The 19,569-nt window shown below is 39.5% G+C and overlaps 1 protein-coding gene across 6 annotated transcripts in view; it reads left to right on the forward strand.

Moving 5' to 3' along the window:
• DLGAP2 (DLG associated protein 2) overlaps positions 1-19,569 on the forward strand; it is a 2,662,056-nt gene that overhangs the window by 1,403,441 nt on the left and 1,239,046 nt on the right. For all 6 annotated transcript variants that reach the window (XM_069606086.1, XM_069606087.1, XM_069606085.1 and 3 more), the window contains one exon: positions 13,404-14,476. In XM_069606086.1, coding sequence (XP_069462187.1) covers positions 13,475-14,476 — 1,002 coding nt within the window. In that variant the 5' untranslated portion in view covers positions 13,404-13,474. The remainder of the gene's footprint in view (positions 1-13,403; positions 14,477-19,569) is intronic.

Raw genomic sequence — 19,569 nt, forward strand, 5'->3', positions numbered from 1 at the left:
CAACTATGCACCCCCTGTTGTGCAGCATGTGACCACAATGATGACATCACAGATGACACCGATGATGACATCACTGATGAAATCACTGGTGACATCATGGGTGACAGCACTGGTTACATTACCGATGACATCATACATGGCATCAGCAATGCGATCAATAATTGAATCAAATATGACAGAGCTGATTACAAAAGTTTGAATATTTGTTTTACCGCTTTTCATACATATTTGATTTTATTACACTTTACAATAATAACATGACATAGAACAGTACACTGATACAGAAGCATGATATGATTATGTGTGGCGCATTGATTTGTAATCAACTTATAAACTTTAAAATTAAAATATGTAACGTTATACAAATGGTTTGAATTTCCTGTATTAGTAAACAATTACAATACCTCATTGCAGGGGAAAGTATCTGATTCTGGTAAACCTATTTCAGGTACTTCAAACATAATATAATAAGTATATATAGTATTACAAAAGAAATAAGAATAGATAGAAATAAAAAAATGTTTAATAGTAAGTGTTATGAAAATAGTCAATGGTCACATTTAAATGTGCAATTCTACCTACTGTAATGACATTACATGAGCATATGCTTTTCGAAATGACAAGTTTTATAAAAACATAACCACATACAAAAGAAAGTACTTGCCCGTATGCATTGGGATATAATAATCTAAGAATCTGAAGTGGGGTTAGTATGAAAATAAATCAGTTACTTATGTTACATAACTTTATACTGTGCGTTACAATTAAAGAAACAAGGGCAAAATACACTGTACTCCTACGGATGAAATATGTACACATATGTTATGTTAAAAAACAGAGTTGTCATATTTCAAAATGTAATTAATCAAACCAATGACATCAGCAATGCTATGCATGATGTAATTAGGGACACCATCAGTAATTAGTGATATCACCAGTGACGTCATCTGTATGTCATCATTGTAGTCATACGCTGCCAACAGGCGGCGTACAGTTAAGGTGGACTTGCTTGAGATGCGATTGCTGAATTTCAGTCAATTTCAAAGGTTTGTTGATATGTATTTTATACGTTAAATATGATCACCTTATCTCTCTCCTAACTAAAGATTTTTCACTGAATTTCAAGGGTTTTGTTAAAATATATTTTTTTCAGGGCCACTGTACATTTTGCACCACCAGCCATGGCCTACCACCATGGTCACTGTACATATTGTACCAATAGGTTTCTTTAGGGCACACTAGCCATGACCTTTGGCCAACGCCAGTGGCCACAGCCTTTGGCTGTGGATGCTGTACATGTTAAACTGATATTTTTCTTTGGGACCCACCAGCCATGGCCTTTGGCCATGGACACTACATGTTGAACAAATAGGTTTCTTTGAGGCCCACTAGCTATGGCCTTTTGCCATGGACACTGTACATGTTGCACAAATAGGTTTCTTTGCAACCCACTAACCATGGCCTTTGGTCACGTCCTGCAGTCATGACCTTCAGCCGTGTTGCACCAATAGGTTTCATTGGGCTCCAGTAACCCATTGCCCTGTGCCAAGGAGTTGTGATCACTGTAGGTGTAAAATTACTTTTTTATTTCACTCTCTCCCCATTTCTATGGGGGGATTCCCCCGATAATGGCAATGAACTACACATACAGTGGGATTGAACTAACCATGCCTGCAGGATTCCCCGGTATTACCCTGATAACGCATGAAAATCCAAAACTGTTCCCTATTCAAACAGGCCCTCACCAAGTGCCCCAACTTCTCTCCATGGTGCCCCTACTCTTCTCAATTGCTGTTTTCCTCAACCCAAACTAGCTGCATTTAAGCAGCACAAAAAAGGGAAAGAAATGACTGTCTGCAAGAATAACATATGCCCAGGTACATTTGCCCCCATAATGAAAATCAAAAGCTGGGACCCATGAACATAACCACAGTAAGTGAACATATATCTTAAAGTAAAATGTACAAATGTAGTTCTTTTGGCCTTCCTCTTACAAGAAAGTGTGAAAGACAAAATAGCCTTGGACTTTTAAAACATGTTATGAACACCAGGAAAATACCCTAAGAGTGGAAATGTTCCAATACATATGCTGGCAAAATATAGAAGGTGCTCACCTTTTAAACCCAGCAATCTGTCGTGAAATATTCTCTGGAAAACAAAATCCCAATACGAAACAAGGGTTTGTGGTAAGCGTCTGCACTGGAAACATGCCAACCTAAGTGAAATCCTGGTAGCCAAATACTTGCGCAAGCTTGCCAACCTCAAAAAAACATCTGGGGTAGCCCTCTGAAAAAATGTCACCCTGTTCATCCTCATGTGTCCTTTACTTGTCCCCTGAAAAGCATCCACAATCAGTGGCAAATAACTGCACCAGTGTCCAGAATTGCACACTCTCTTGTCACATTGTGGGCAAATACTCCACGCATCCCCATGTCTGCTTTTCAACAATACTCTGCTTTTATAAAGATAACTTGAAAAGTACACATACCATAGTGTCATTCAAATATATACATCCTTATAGAACTAGGTTAGGCAAATGTGTACAATTGTTGCATGTTTCCCCCCCATCTTGACTGAGAGACTACAATTACCACAATGCAATTCAGCGAAAGGCAAAAAATGGCCTCTAAGTACAATACTTTCAAGAAATGTCAGTAGCACGGTTTAAGAAAATAATAATGTGGATGCCCTGTGTTTTCTTAGTGTTTCATGAGATATTTAAAACTAAGAACACACACAGCATCCAGGACTGTGGCCCGTTTCCCATTCACGCAGTAACCAGGAATGAGCCTGTTTCGCTTTGAAGCAAAAAAGGGGCAAGCCCCCTCAGGTCATATTGCTCTAAGTAGTCTTGACTCTTTGGCTCATTTATTAGGCAACATGGCCTGATGGGGCTGGCCCCTTCTTGGCTCTGAAGCTAAGCAGGGTTGGTTCCCGTTACTGGGTGCCTATCGTGTCGCTGGCCATGGCCTTTTGGCTATTGCCAGTGATTTTATTACCCCAACGTCACTGTATCTGTAAAATTATCTTTTCTTTTATTATGTATAAAAGATTACAGGCTTTGAGAACTCACATTTCATTTAGGCAATGCGCAGTGAGATTAAATTATTTGCTACGGATCACCCATTTTGGCTAAACAGCAGTGCTACAAGTCCTTGTTTTATGGCCGGTCTCTTGGTCACTGTTATGATACATCACACAACCCCAACTAACCACTTTTAAGCAAGACCGAAAAAGGAAAAAAATGACTGGCTGCAAGAATAACATATGTCCAAATCCCCATAGCGAAAATCAAAAGTTGGCACCCATGAATGTGTGCACAGGAAGTGGAATATACAATTGTAGTTCAATTGACCTTCCTCTTAGAAGAAAGTGTTCATGAAAAAATAGCAATGGACTTTAAAAAAAATAATGAATGCCAAAAAAAGCCAAAAAAATATCCTGAGAGAGGAAATGTTCCAATAAATATTCTGGCAAAGGACTGAATGTGCTTATCTTTTTAAACCAGCAATTTGTCATGAAATATTCCCCTGAAAACAAAATCCCAATATGAAACAAGTGCTCCAGAGGAAAATACCTGCACTAGTGTCCAGGATTGCAAACTCTCTTGTAGGGGTGTACCGAACTTCGGCTTTGAGTAAGTATTCAGCCGAATTCCGGCAGAAAAAAAGCTATTCAGCTCCGGCCGAATAGTTTATTGCTATTCGGCTCTTGCTGAATACTTTGACATTCTCATTTGAACGCAATGCAACATGAACTCAGAAATACAAATATAGACTTCAGTTTTCAAATCTGAATAGATTTAGACCAGACAAATTGCTATCACACAGCTGAAAAATATCTTATATTGTAATCTGCTCTTTAGGGCATGTTTTGTTTCAGATATTAATAAGTTGCTCATATTTTATACTTAGCCTGCAACAATAAAAGAACATCTTTTCTTTTGGTGAATGTTTTTATGGAATGTGCACTTTTTTCAATTGGAAAAAACAAACTGAAAGAAATGTGCATAGAAACTTTCAGTTTCAGTTCACTTCTTATTGCGTACGTCATAGTCCCCCCTTTTCTTTTTTTAAGGACTTGAGTCCAGAGTTTAACATTATCTGATATTTTGTCAGGAATTATAAGTTGCATATATTTGTGTATTGGTGAGAAAGAGTGGCTAGGATAAGTGAAAAGTGAGCAGTATTTGTTTCGGTGGGGTGAATAGCTGTGAGATTCACGCATTTCAGATTTCCTCTTGACTTGTGTCCTGCATGAGCCGACAAGAACCATGTTATACATTTCTATGTGAGCTGCAAAGAAGTTTTGAAACTCGACCGCATTGACTTTGCAACTGGATAGAGAATGCAATGCATCTGATTCACAAAGGCAGTACTTTCTGTCTTTTATACATTAAATAAAGATGCTACATTAATTACAATGAAGAGAAATAAACGTATAGAATGCATTTAAAACAGTGCTTTGTTTTTTTAATAAGTGTGTTTTTGAAGTTTGGAACCTGATTTATTAAAAAAAAGCAACTATTTGACTTCATATTCGGCTTCGGCCGAATAGTTGACAAACCATTCAGTATTCAGCCGTATACTAAATATGCTATTCTGTACACCCTACTCTCTTGCCACATCCTAGGCAAACACTCATGAATTACTTGCCCTCTCATAATTTTCCCTCCTCAACCCCATGTCTGCCTTTCAACAATTCCCTGCTTTATAAAGATACCTAGAAAAGTACACATACAATTGTGTCACTCAAATATATAAATCCTTATCGAAATATGTTAGGCAAAAAGTGTACAATTGTGGAATTATTCCCCCCATCTTGACTGGGAGACTACAAATACCAATTCAGCAAAAAGGCAAATCAATAGTCTCTCAGAGAGCACTGGGATCATAGACAATCTTTAAAGCATAATGGGGCTTATTTGTATATGTATATAAATATGATATGATATTTTATTTATAGCGCGCTTATAGAAAAGTGGTTAAAGGCGCAAGGAGATATATAAATAACACAAGTTTATTCTAGTTTTCCTGGCACGTTCAAGCTGGATTTGTAATTCTCCTTACCCAGAGATAGGTGCTCTTTTCTGTGTGTTTTCTTAGTGCGTATATTTCAAACTAAGAAAACATGCAGCATCCGGGACTGTGGACAGGGAATAACCCTGCTTAGTGTCAAAGCGAGGTCGGGCTGCCCTCAGGCATTGTCATTCTAAGTGGTCTTGTAACGTGTGCTCATTTATTAGGCAACCATGCCTGACGGGGGCTGACCCCTTCCTTGCTTTGAAGGTAAGCGGGGTAGGTACCAGTTACTGTATGGATGGGAGTCCTGGATGCCTATTTTAGTATGGACTAAAGATAGCCGCAGCTATTTGTAGTTTTATAGCTGCAAATATGAGAAAAACGGCTCGGAAAAATGTTTTTTTGCCCCCAGCCCCTCACCAAGTGCCCCCCTCATATGTGCCAGCTCCCCACACTCCCTTGAAGACCTCATCACCTTCCCAGCCCTCATCCATTCCCCCACAAGACTCTGTGTTTGTGTGATGCAGTTTGCTTTGAGATGTTAGTTATTTGTTGCTACACCGCAGGTTATAGCAACGGGTTTGGGAAAAGATTTTGAGCCTCGTGTTGCAAACATGGTCCCTAGCTTCCCCACACCACTAGTCTGAGGGAATTTGCCTTTTTTCTGTGTTTTATGTTCTGATACCCTTCAGCTATAACCTTGGGTATAACGACAGCTATCTCTCGTTTCATTTATAAACACCCAGATTCTTCTCAATTTACCTGAGATATAGGCATTTATTTTGGATAAGGCAGCACCCCCTTCTCTATAAAATATTTTTAAAAGTATTGGATGTGATAACCCCAAACCACAAAAGGATCACAAGTCAACGCTTCATGCCGGAGTTGTTTCAGACCTGTTCCAAATCTGCCCATCGGTTTGGGCTGTGCGGTCCGACAAAATTTGCCTTTTTTTGTCTATGGGAAAAGGAATGGAGAGTAGGTCGAAACTGTGTTTTTTTTTGTTTTCTTAATCTTTTTATTTGACAAAGAATATTTCTGAAACTTTCCAGTCTGGGGGCCAATGACAAAGTAATTATTTTGCAAATTGTCAGCCAAATCTGCTGCACTAGTAAATGGTTATTAGCAATTTATTTTTTCAATTTCCCATGTAACTCAGTTTTACCTTAACTATAGGGGGGCGACCGCCGCCCTACAATATATCCGTATCACAGCTCCTCGTAGAGCATGTAAAGCTCCTCAGCCGCCTACACACAGCGCACATAATGAATAGCAATGAATAGCACAATGTAATGAGAGGGAGAAGGGAACGGATTGCTGAGTGCATGGTGAATGGAGGGGGTTGAACTCGATCATAGCCTGAGAATGTACTTCGAGAAGGAAGACAAACACAGGTTCTGAGGAGAAGCAGTAGAAAAGGAGGGAACCCAGGGTGGGGAAGGACAAATACAGGGTGAGGAGAGGTGGGGGGCATGGCAGCACACAGCACAGGCATAGCGGTGAGGAGGAGAAACATGAGGAATCTAGATGAGCGTGAGAAAAGGAGGGAATAATGAGCACACAGAAAGTGAGGTGATAGGAAGGGGAAGTAGGATGCAGCACAGAGCCCTTTACCCAGACATTGCTGGCTGACAGCCGTATAGGATACATCAACACATGTTACAAGGTTCCATGTGTTTTAAAAAAAAAAGAAATACCGAAATAAATGAATAACGAACCGAGAATAACGAACACAATATAAATTAAACAAATAGAGCTCAATGTAAAATTAAATATTACTGAAACCAAATAATCGAACATCGTATATAACTAATTACTATTGAACTGAAAGTGAGAATGGCGTAACCACGGAAGTCATGTTCTTGAAAGTGATCTGATTGTTCTGTAACGGTTGTTGTCTCTAAGCAAGTGTGAATTGAAGAAAAAAAGGATTTACCAAGACCAACGTCCATTTACTTTCAAACACACCAAATCCAAACATTCCAGATCGAAAATACTTCCAAATGCCATAACATCCCAAATCCAAGGTATCCAGAAAGAACAAAAAATGTCCTCGCCAAATCAAGAGTTTTAAAAGTCGCCAAAATCCACTAAAGAAAGTAAGTTCTGATTCCCGAACTGGAAAAACCCGTACAAATCCACATCCAGGAATCTGAAGATGAAGAAATCCAGTAGAAAATTGAAGGTAAAAACACAGAAAAACACAATGATCCAAAGCAAAACTGGAACTCCACAGAAACAGAACCGAGACTGGCAAGAAAAAAAGACATCATAAGGCTTCCGGTCAGAGTACATTACAAAAAAGCATCATAGAGAGTGACACCTACTGGTCAAAAATCGAAATGCAGTCAAGTTTAACAGTTATAAATATACTTTTCTCATTTTCTTATTCATTTAAAATGTGATAAACTAAGCGACATGTGTAATAAAAATTCCTTATTTTAGTTAATCGATAAAAGGAAATTGTTATTTAATGTTCACTAATAATTGTTTGTTATTATTTCATTAGTTATTATCACTGTATGCCATGTTACAACACAGAGCAGTGTAGTTCAGTAAAGAGATACATATAAAAGGTGTGGCACTTGTACCATCTAGAGTTCCCCAGAATGTTTGCTTGGACTGCCCTGAGTTATAATGCTTGGATAATCCAGTGAAAAAAAGTTAACATGTTTTAGGAGTTTCTTAAAGTGTTTCAGATTATTTGTGGATCCAGATGATTCTGGGATAATGTTTCACAAAATGTAGGTTTGTTGGTCATTGATGTGTCACTGATCCTTATGCATTAGACATATGGCAAGCTAAGAACCTTACTGCAAGTGGATGAGTAAAGTCATCACCACTCATTGGCAGGTGCCATTTTATTGACAATTGAAATATGTTTGTGAGAGGAATTGACTTTATTGTACTGTATTGGTGCTCTTGTGAACAAGGAATCAGTTTAAATGTGCTTGGTTTTAGTTGCTTGATCGGATCTTTTATGTTTTGTTTGGGGACTTGTCAGGCTACAGTTCTTTGACTTTTTCTATTGATAATTTTGAGAAACCAAGATAGAATTGATTCCAATACTAGAGCTCAGACTCATTAAATATGTTAATAATGATAAGTCAATGTGCAAAGCAAAAGATGCATGTTGCCATAGAGGAAAACAAACAAAGTCTGAGATCCAGAGATGATCTTCATAGTCAAAGAGAGGTTGATGTTAATTTTTACAACAAGACACTTAACAACATCCACTGGACAAGCACAGAGAACTATCTGGCATCCACGGAGCACAATCTCATTAAACGCAGTTTACCGATGATGAAGGATGAGCGACTGGATGTCTTAATGTATCATTTTAAACCAAAGGCATAAATCAGTTTTGCTAAGGGGCACATATAACCATATATTTAAAAAAGCAGAGAGCTAGGTGATCATTGTGTGGTTTATAAAGAAACCATTGTTTGATCAATTTGAAAAAGGTTAATGGTCACAGATCTACTGCAGCCTATCATAAAGGATCTAATCCTCAACACAGCTAATTCCTCAATGCCTAATCCTGACACACTTCCAAGAAGTAGCAGGAGATGTAGAAAGGCTCGGTGCCCATCGACGGGAGCAGCGCAATTAAGATACTCCACATCTGAGCAGAGTATAGATTAAGTCCATAACTTCAGTTAAAACCAAGCATAAAGAATGTAAAACAAGTTGTTTTCTTAAAAATGGTGGCACAGAGTTGCTACCGCCATTTGAGGGTCGAGAAATGTTTTTTCGGCAGTGACATGACTATAACTATTTTAAGAAGTTTGGTTGCCACACCATTTGAAACCAAGGAGTTGACAACATTTCTGAATTAAACTCCAAAAAGACATGCAGCGGCCACCGAATTTTGACAAGGCGCCTGTATCTTGTTAAAGTGCACTTCATGCAGTGAAGACTAGAGGAAAATGCTGGATTCATTTCTGTGGGTGAAGTTTGATGGGAGGTAGCGAACTGAACTGGAAAGACACTTAACAGCAAGTTGTTCCCGTGCCAAGTCGAACAGTTCCAAATTCTGAAGAGAAAATGATACCACTTCATTAAAAAGCAGCTATTGGCGTATTTATGTCACCACATGTTTTATCAGTTCTCTTTGCATTTTTTGTGATCAAAAGGTACAATTTGTGAAAAAAATATTCCTCTTTACGATATTTCTTTTTTTTCAAGAGAGTACCATAAAATGTATTGAATCCATAGTTCATGAGGCAACAGCAATGTTTTTTGTATTTCTTTATTTTTTGAGAGGCTGGAATATTCTTAGAAACACCACTTATTTCATCACGTGTTTTCGGTGTCTGGAGATTTGAGTTGTTGTTTATTAAAAGGACACGCACTGAATCATGCACAAACAATCAATGACATTTGCTACGCATATCTCACCAAAGATTGTACAAAATAATATGCATGACTTCATGTTTGGGTTTCCCTATTTCGTAGGTTGGTGTTTTTCTGCTTCGAAGCATTGTGGTCAAATGTCAACATTTGATTGAACCAGCATCATAATAGTCTCGGGAGGATAGCTCAATGGCAACGTGCTCGCCTTGGAAGCAAGACGAAGCAAAGCAACACAGGTCGATCCCCTGGTCCGCGCTTAGAAACCTCTGGGTAATAAGCGCGTTATAAATAACCTATCATATCATAACCGAATCTTCTAACTCATTTGAATTGTTCAGAAATCCCACTGGCACATACTGTAGGCCTATTCATGGTGTAGCCATCTACAAAACAGATTTTTTGTATATCACATCACTGGACACTTTGAGAATTTTGGGGGTACATTTATCAGTTTGAACCATAAACAAAGCATCGTCTCAGCTTAACTATTTTCTAGAATACCTTATGATTTCTCTGTTACTTCTATACGTCTAACAGTGCTTGAGCTTGATCTGATATGATTCGGTTGATAAACAGCACATTTCTTATTTTTGGGCATGGTCCCCATTGATCTAGCTATGCAGAGACTATTCAATATTTCAAATGATTCTTTCGACAGCAGAGGAGGCAGGCTTTGGTGCCAGTGGAGGTGAGGGACTCTTCTTGGGGCACTGAGCAAGAGCATAGTTACAGGACGATCTGAAAGGAGCCCACAAGGCAGGGAAGGCTGTGTGCCCCAATCTTTCCCTTAGCTCTGCCCCTTTGTTGTACATTGGAATCCGGCTCACAATATGTTCATTCAGCACAGATCATATGTTTGACACTAGTAATGAGCTATGCACAGTGGTCATATACCCTATCTCTCTAGCTGGTTAATCACCCAAAAAGCCACTTTCATCTGCCATTGCCTCTTACTGTAACGAGTGGTCCATCGGAGCAACACATGACCACTTCTTCTTTATCTTGACCTACATTACAGCTGATCTGCTACTAATCCAAGTGCACTTTTATTTACTTTCCATCCACACTCTCTAATATCTCTGGCAGACACTAAAGAGGAACGATCTTTTCATCTCATACAGGAAGTGGTTACAGTTGTCGGGGTCACTAATGCTTAGACTGCGCAGGTGCTTATTGGTAATTGGTTTGGAACTCTAACATTATTTAAATTAGCGAAGGATTGAACGGGGACCTTCCGAATGCAGCTCTACCATTCCGGGAATGCCTGCCTCCGTGCCAGTTACCATTTTGATTGAGAATTTGGTGTGAGTGTCAATTTGAAAGGACACTAAACTGCTTTCTCCTGTTTGAAATACATGGTGTTAGTGGGATCCTATCTCTTAACTCTGGCGTGCACTGCTCAACCTATGGTCAGGTTCATCTACATATGTGTACGCCAAGGGTCCTGAAAATGTAGAAAAACACCCCACTATGTGAGTGGCAGCGCTCACAAAAATACATCCATTAGTTGAAAGGCATTTTACCAGTCGCTGCCTACCGGCAGTGTAGACTGAGGCATGGGGGCTGTCAGGGACATGAAAGGCACATCCCAAAGCACCGCCATGATTTACCCAAGGAGTACGTCTGGAATACGTTCCCCTCATGGCACTATTCCATGGCATCCAGTCTGGCCTGTTGCAAATAGTAGAAGCAGAGTGCACAGGCCAGATATTTAGAACCCTACACTCATTAATATAGAATCACTCATGCTTGTCTGAAACATTACTGGCCTATATAATTGCGGCCATTTCATCACAATTGGTGAAATGTCAGTTTTGAGAAGGGTGGAGAGCAAGGGAGAGGGGGCCTGTCCTCTGGAATAGAAAGACTCGACAAATACTGCAAAAAAGGGCAGGGGATCAGATGGGGCCTGCACTGTCTGAAACAGGGGTAGACATCTACACATATCGCTCAAATTGATGGGTCTGAAACAGGGTAGAAATCTAAAAATATCATTCGCACAGATGGGTTTTTCAAGGCCCATCACCACCATTGTACTGCATGCAGAGGGGTGATTGGAAGGCTCCCCTCATGCCTCCTGTAAAGTAGGGCCAGTGTATACGTGGTTTTCGGACGGGTGGCTGCCTCTTATGCATGGATGGGATGGCTGTGGGTGACTTGCATCTGATGTGATATGATATGATATGGCATTTGTAACGCGCCTAAACACAAGTGTTTCAAGGCGCACCTACTGTATGCAAGTTCCATTGGTGATTCAGGGAGCCCTGGTGCAAATGATGCATCTGTGGCCTAAAGTGATGCCTTTGCTTCTCCAATTATGATTTGTATTATTTGAAGGTATCCTGCCCTAACTTTACAGCTGCAGTGTGAAAAAAGATGTAGGAGTCTGTGACAACATACATGCTTGCACTAGGAAGGTCTGAGTTCATTGTAGATTCTTGCGATTTAATCAAATGTGCACAAAAGGCATAGAGTACTGTATACAATTGCTTTTGGAGGTTGCCTCTGGACCCCTGACACTGGTGAATGTAAAACAGCGCAGTCCACATGCAAATAATTCAAAGCAGAAAAGAAACATTTTCAGTGGTTATCTAAAGTCTGAGTGATCATAGGCTGCTCACGAGGTGCTGGGGGGCTAGTTACAGGTTACAGGTGTGGCTGCATGAACCACAAAGTGCACTACTCACATCTTTCTCGCCATATTTGGGAATAAGCAGCAATAGGGCGCAGAAGGAATGAGATGCTTTCAAAGAGTTACTAATGTGCGATATTACTCATCAGGAAAGATGCGTCTTGCTAGTAGGAGGACTGATGAGCAATTTCTTTCTTTATAACGCATCTAATACCGTGCCTGAGTTTGGTTTCTAAGCGTGGTTTGGGGATTCAAGACCAGCGCGTTGCCCCTGTGCTATCCTCCATTCTTATGAAGAAGGAGTTAACCTCTACCCGCCGATCAACTGGTAGGGAGGAAAGTAATGGCCACGTTTATTTTTCTGCCCCATTTCTGCCCCATTCTGCAGTTACTACAGTCATTGGGGTAATTAGCGTGAAGGTCACACACCCAATTACTGGGAGGACCAAGGCTATCCTGCAACCACGTGTGTACTGCACGTGAATAAAAGGGATTTTAATTAAATTAATGGAATTATTGTTGCAAAAATGTTTTACTATTCACACACTAGTTAACAAAATGGCATTTTTAATTCACAGAAAGATGCACGAAAGGTAACATTTCAGCTGGTGATTGACTAATTCAGATCATTTGAGACCTGAATTATGATATGTGTAGGAAAGAACTAAAATAAATAATGGTTACGTCAGTTTCCAGGTTAACTGTTGGTATGTTAAGAGACAACATTACGTCTTGTAAAATTCATTATTAGCTTTGCATATGTATTTATTGTTATTATTACTATTCTTATGATTATTATTCATATTATTATTACATGTACCTGTTTGGTTTTCTTCAGCTAGAACTTTAAACGTGAGCACAAATGCATGGGATTGATGATCTAATATTTCCCAATTATACATATTTCTCATGGTGAGGAAGTAAAAGAAATGTTGCCCTCCTTGCTAACAGAATGATGTATTGGGACACACACGGAAATACCCGTTTAGTTTCGAATGTTTTGTAGTCCATAGCTTGAAATTGACTATGTCTGCACTGAATGTAAGTGAAGGAACCTTGTCTGGTTTATGCACTTTAGTGTTGGGAAAAATACACAATGCCCTGGCTTGCATCTAGCAATTACACATGACACATGTTTACAAGATGAGTTTGTACATACTCACCTGCCACGTACCAGAGCTGGCCTCTGATTCCTTAAGTCTAATTTCTACAGCGCTTCACATATGAGTCTGCCCAAAGCAAAGGTGGAAACCCGCTGTTCCCATGTTACGTGATTTCACAACGCATGTGTGTGTTCAGTAGGTGTAATCCATACAATTAATATAATACTCTTTTACAAATTGTAGCACATCTACTTAGGCCTTCTTTTAATACATATCATATTCTATCAACAGATCAGCAAGAGCACTCATGGTCGCCTTCCCAGCACTTCAATGAAGAAAGATACTCCCCTGCCCTAAAGAACATGAAAGGATTATCTGGTAGTCGCAATCAAACACAGTTATGCCCTGGTCATACTTGTGGTTTAGGACCTTCTGAGGATTGCGAGCATACCCACGATCACATGCACCATGGGCAGGAACCAAGGCAATCGTATCTGCTCAGCCCTACGGAGAGTTGCCAAATGGACCACCACCGGTGCTCGCCACGGAGCTCCATTCATTCAGAATGCATGGTTATGCCCATGATGATGAGCGACCACATGTCCAGTAGCACTTTTCCCAGAATGCACTACAACACGCATTACGAAACCAGAGATGACTGTGCAGTATCACACACTAGCACTAAAATTAATAGGATCCCTGCCAACCTTTTAGATCAGTTTGAAAAGCAGCTTCCCCTTCATCAAGATGGTTTTCATACTTTACAATACCAGAGAACCTCAACAGCCACGGAGCAGCGCACCGAAAGCCCTGGGAGAATACGTCACCTTGTTCATTCTGTCCAAAAACTTTTTACCAAATCTCACTCTTTGGAAGGGTCGTCCAAGAGCAATGTCAATGGAACCAAGGGAGAGAGCCGGGGGGATGACCACCACCATGGCCATCATTCCAAACACAGCAAGAGGAGTAAAAGTAAAGACCGAAAACCAGAAACAAAGCATAAAACTGGGATGACTGGTTGGTGGAGCTCGGACGATAATTTGGACAGTGATAGCACTTACCGAACGCCTAGCGTGATGAACAGGCATCACGTGGACCATATCTCTCACTGTTTTCCTGAACCTCTTCAAGGGCACTTTGGTGATCTCTCTCTAAAAACTTCCAAAAGTAACAATGATGTGAAATGTTCAGCCTGTGAAGGGCTGTCCATGACCCCAGAGGGTAAATATATGAAAAGGAGTTCTTGGTCTACGCTCACAGTAAGCCAGGCTAAGGAAGCCTATCGCAAGTCGTCCCTAAATCTGGATAAGCCTTTGGTTCATCAGGAAATCAAATCTTCCCTGAGGCCATGCCATTACCTTCAGGTAAGAGTCTTCTTGACATGTTCTGAGATATTATTAGTATTATTGTTATATTTATAATTATTGTTTTTGTTGTTAGCTATGAGTCTTTATGTAATTTTTTCAAAGTCCTTCAAGACTCTTGGAAGTGCACACAGAATGAGCATTTCTGTTCCATGCAGTAAATATGGAGACACAATTTGCATTTATGAACATGCAGTCTGTGCGATTTCAATGTTTCAAGGTAATGGAATGGCACACGTTCCAGTGCTATTTATTGAAGGCATGATGAGGGTACTGTTCCTATAATATGTAACGGTTTAAACCGACTTCTTACTGTGGTGTATTAAGTTGCCAAAGTTGTCACATCATAACAGAAAGTAGGCATGCACACATATAGGGCCCGACTTGCCAGAAATTAAATGGATCCTCATGTTGACCCGCCCAGATTTGCACAACAGGGCATGGGAGGGTAGAGGGAAAAGGGCATATGGATATGCACATCTAAAAAGGGTGTGTGTGAGATGTGTCCTTTCCCCCATGGGTGTGGAGATCAACCAAATACACTGACCAATATACCCCAGCTGCACTCATCTGCTCCATATGGATGGATTATGATGCACATTCAAACTCAAACATATAGTAAGAAGGGAACATTTTGGAAAAGCAGAAAGGGAAGACAGCTTGTTTGACAAGAGAAAATCAGATTTTGGATTCTAAAGGCAAATAGCTGGTGGGAAATCTCCTGAGGTGGGCATTTTTCCAGATGGGACAGAATTCAGATGACTTTCCCAAAGGCAGAATCAGATTACCACAAATAGGTTTTGGGAGCACATGGGCAAACTGAAAGGAAGAGCTTACCTGGTGGTTATGCCTGAAATTGGTTGATGTCTCTATGTGCCGGGGGCCTCTGAAAGACAAACCAAACGAGATTAAACTGACCCAAGTGAATTAAGACAAATGTCCCAATAATTAATAAAATCCAAGATAGCAATTTAAAGCATTTTGGTAAACCGTGTTTACAGGCTATATCATTGAAAGGAGAATATAGTACATGACATAAGTGCTTTGAGATTGACAATTAAAGGTACACCCTACGCAGCTTCAACATAATAAGGCATTTCGTCAACAGTTTGGGTTCACTAGAGTTCTTTGACGTCCCAAAATGAAATTTAAAATAAGACTTTGTGTTTAGTGTCTGCCATATTCAATACATTGATTGAAATCTATTCCTTAATTGAACTTAACTAAATTGAACTGTCATGTTGTGAGGGTGAACCCGATTCCTTGAGAGTAATGAGAGGATTAGGCACTGTTGTCCTTGCATTACAAAATAATTCCTGTACACAAGACTTAGAACCCAACAAAAACATATTTGTATCTGTTTTTAAGCTAGAAACCAATGTGTCTCAGATAGTGTCCAACACAAGACATCTGAATCAGTCATAAGATAACCATGTTTGTTAGAGTCAATGTTTTTCTCTGATGCCAATGCTTGTCAATGTTTTCAGTGAAAGAACGTGAACTGTTTTGTTTCAAACTATATTTTAAGAACTGCTTTACAATTTTTATTTCAAGGGGAGATTGCCTTTCCGGTAAACAACTATAATTCCAGGTAGCATATTGTGTGAACCAACTTTTTCTAAAATAAATGACAATTCTTCCTATACTTTTTGCCTAAAATAGTTGCTTCTATTTGATTGTGTGAATTTAAATGACAATAGCAGGCAGGCTATATTTGCCTGTCAGAAAGTAGAAGCAAACCAATGGGAAAAAGAAAGCCCATTACATCAGTCCTTACAGAAAATGTATATGATTTCCACAAACAAAGAAGAGAGACATATTGTTGGGAACCTCTCAGCTCATCTCTTTTCCTGCCTCAAGTTGATGGAGGACAGACTAGCAAACACAATCATAGAAACTGTTCAAAGGACACCAGTAGAATTAACACTCATTTAACAAGTTACTGATTAGCTAGAACAAGTAATAATACAATTGAAGGAGCTTTGGATAACAACCTGACATCTTTACAACTTCTGACATGGTCTCTTTGCGGCAATCCTAGATGAACTAAAAGTGTGCAGAGAAGCCAAAAAATGTTAACAATAGAAGGGTTTAATATTTATGATGATGTTCACAATTAGTGTTCATAGGCAAGACAAACGAAATAGTATATTAAATGATCAAACCATTTACGTTAATGGCTTATTAGCGGTTTATGAATGTAAAACCTCAACCCAAAGAAAGTCAGGAAAAAGTGATGAAAACTCATCATAAAGGATATGGATTCAGACATTTTAATTGGATAAGTTACAATAAAATATAAAAATAAATATGATTGTGCACAGCTCGCCCAAAAAATGTCACTGCATCCAATAAGTATATCAACTTATCTTACAATTTACACAATCATGGCCAAAATATGATCAGAGTAGAGTAGGTTGTCTTCACTAGAGGCTGTGTGAAGAATAAAAGATAATGTGGCATTGAGAGAGAAGTCCTATAGAGTTGTGAAGGATCTTGCTGAGGCAGTGTTGCACATAAAACCATTGTAGGAAGAGTGAGCAAGCGGTCAGTCAGTGAATCAAGAGACAGTCTATTGAATACATTCTTGTCAGCAAGACACAGATTCATTACAAAAGAAAGTTACAAAACATAAAGTAATCGCTGGCTTCAAGACATAAAACATTCAAGTGTAGGGACAACCAAAGTCCATTGAAATCGATAATAATGTGAGATTAAGACAACAGATTCATGAAAATAGGGCCCTTTCTTTTCGCGATCAGTAGCTTAAGATTGGAGACAAATAAGGTGTAATGCAAGAGGGAAGACTATGCCCTATCCTCTGAGTCTACCTCTATACTGCCCAGATCTCCCCTGAACGATGATAGTGGATCTCGTACACCTGGTCATAACCAAGACATAGTCAGTGCCAGATGCACCATTGTGCAGACCTCCAGGATATTGTGGCATAGATTTCCAAATTTTGCAGGAATAAAAAGAAAATATTGCAACACAAATATCTACATTTTGCGACATTTAAGTTTAATAAAAAATAATTATAGCTAGCTACTAAATGTACAGAATCCATTCATGTTGCCCTTGGAAAAGTTGCTCACAAACCGAGTTTCTTCATGTAAATGGTGTGTGGAAGGAATTTTCAGCCGCTGATGCTCTTGACACTGGACATCAGAAATTGAAACATGTTTGTCAGTCAGATTAATTGTAATTAGTGGCAAATGAGAAACCAATCTATATTTTGAGCCTTTGTATAATTATAATTGCTCTTTTATAACATGCTTAATACCAGAGATTTGTTTGTAAGCGCAGGATTGGCATTCAAACCTGTGTTGCGCTGAGTTGTCTTGCTTCCAAGACAAATGCATTGCCCATGAGCTATCCTCTTTCACCATCCGTTTCAAACATTTTCTGATGCATTCAATAATGACAAAGTTTGCATTTATTTTGTTGCAAGCTCACAATCACAATGAATTGGACTATAAGATTTCCCCTTCCCAAACATACCCAAAGAGGCAAAAAAGCTTGAGTCCCCTGTCAGGAACAGTGCAGTATCTAGACCATCAGGTCAGAGGAACAGGACCACAGGCCCCATTAGTATGCCAGAAGTGTAACAGAGAGGAAATGAGAGTACTCACAAAGAGCGAGTCAATGAAGACATTCACCAAAATTAGTTGAGAGAAAATAAAATTACAATTTATGAGCCAACTGAGAAAGCATTTAGCCCATCTGGTTAACCTTGAAAAAAAACATTACAACCCAGATAGGGAATTCAAGGGACTATGAGAGAAACCCAGAACCCCTAGAAAGACGGGGAAACACTGATTCTGAGCAAAAACAAGAAATAACACTGTATTATTCAACTCCTCAAAGGATTCAGAGTCCATATCCCAGGGGAGCACTTGGACAAAGTAGAAAAGAGAGCGTCCCTTGTACTGTTCACATAGAATACCTGCCTACAGTCATCTTGAGGAAGAGTACATTGGTAGATGGGGAACAGGGTCAACAAGTGAGAAGGCATAAAAAAAGAAAACCATAATCACCTTTGTGAAGTACCCAAATCAAGCAGATCAGGACCATAAAAAGATGTAAAACCGCTTATCATAAAAGTGCTGAATATTCTGCTGGGGAACATATAGAAATGTACAAACAGATGTAGTCATCATTTGTACTGAACAACTATCAAAACTATATTGAGTACATGAAATTAATTTTATTCCCAGAGTTGTCTCGTTTTGTTGCCAGTTTGGCAGACCAAAATTACAAAAAAGGGCCCTCTTACACAAGAGCTCACGCATGTATTTGCCCCAATTTCTTGCCATGTCAATGCTGAAAGTCAAAACTTTAACATTACATTTTATCCATGCCCTGTTGAAATATGTAATAAAACAATTAGTCCACAATGTTGATGATTAAGATCATTGGAGTGGATTACCAGCCAAACCACAAGCCTCAATTGAATACAGAACACAACAGTTCAAATAGTAAAACAAAGCCAAACAGATCCCTGTGTCATCCACCATTAAGTTAACACAGAAAAGTGTACTCCTCCATTGGACCTAGAGACAGTGGGGGGGGGGAAATATACTTGTTTGTTTTTAAAGATGCCAACATGCAGAGATGACTTGCTGTTGAATTCCAACTGACAAACCCTCTACCTAGCATGCAAAATACAGATGCAACATAACCAGATACTTACATTTGTACCCAGTATTTAGGTTCTTGGTCAATCTTGGGAAGAGAACATTGGAAACTAGGATCTGGTTCCCAGGGAATGCTAATCAGAATTTCTCCAGGGAATGAGATTAATCACTTACTGCGTGAACCAATGACCAACACAATGTGCGCCCTTCTTCACTTTGGGTCCAGGATAACAGGTCCCATCATCAGGGATGTGGAAGCTGATAAATACCCACAACAGCAGTTATCAGACATTCCAGAATTATTCCCCAGTAAGACACAATTATGTCCCAGGGGAAGAACAGACATATAAGCAAAGACCACACCACATTCAATAAGTTGGGTAAAGGATTACTCAATAACAGCAACAATTGGCTGAGAACATAAGTCAAATGATGAGATCCCAACAGAGAAAACCG

Source organism: Ambystoma mexicanum, chromosome 4p, assembly GCF_040938575.1.
Source record: "Ambystoma mexicanum isolate Mex_15411 chromosome 4p, UKY_AmexF1_1, whole genome shotgun sequence".
Classification (NCBI taxonomy): Eukaryota; Metazoa; Chordata; class Amphibia; order Caudata; family Ambystomatidae; genus Ambystoma; species Ambystoma mexicanum.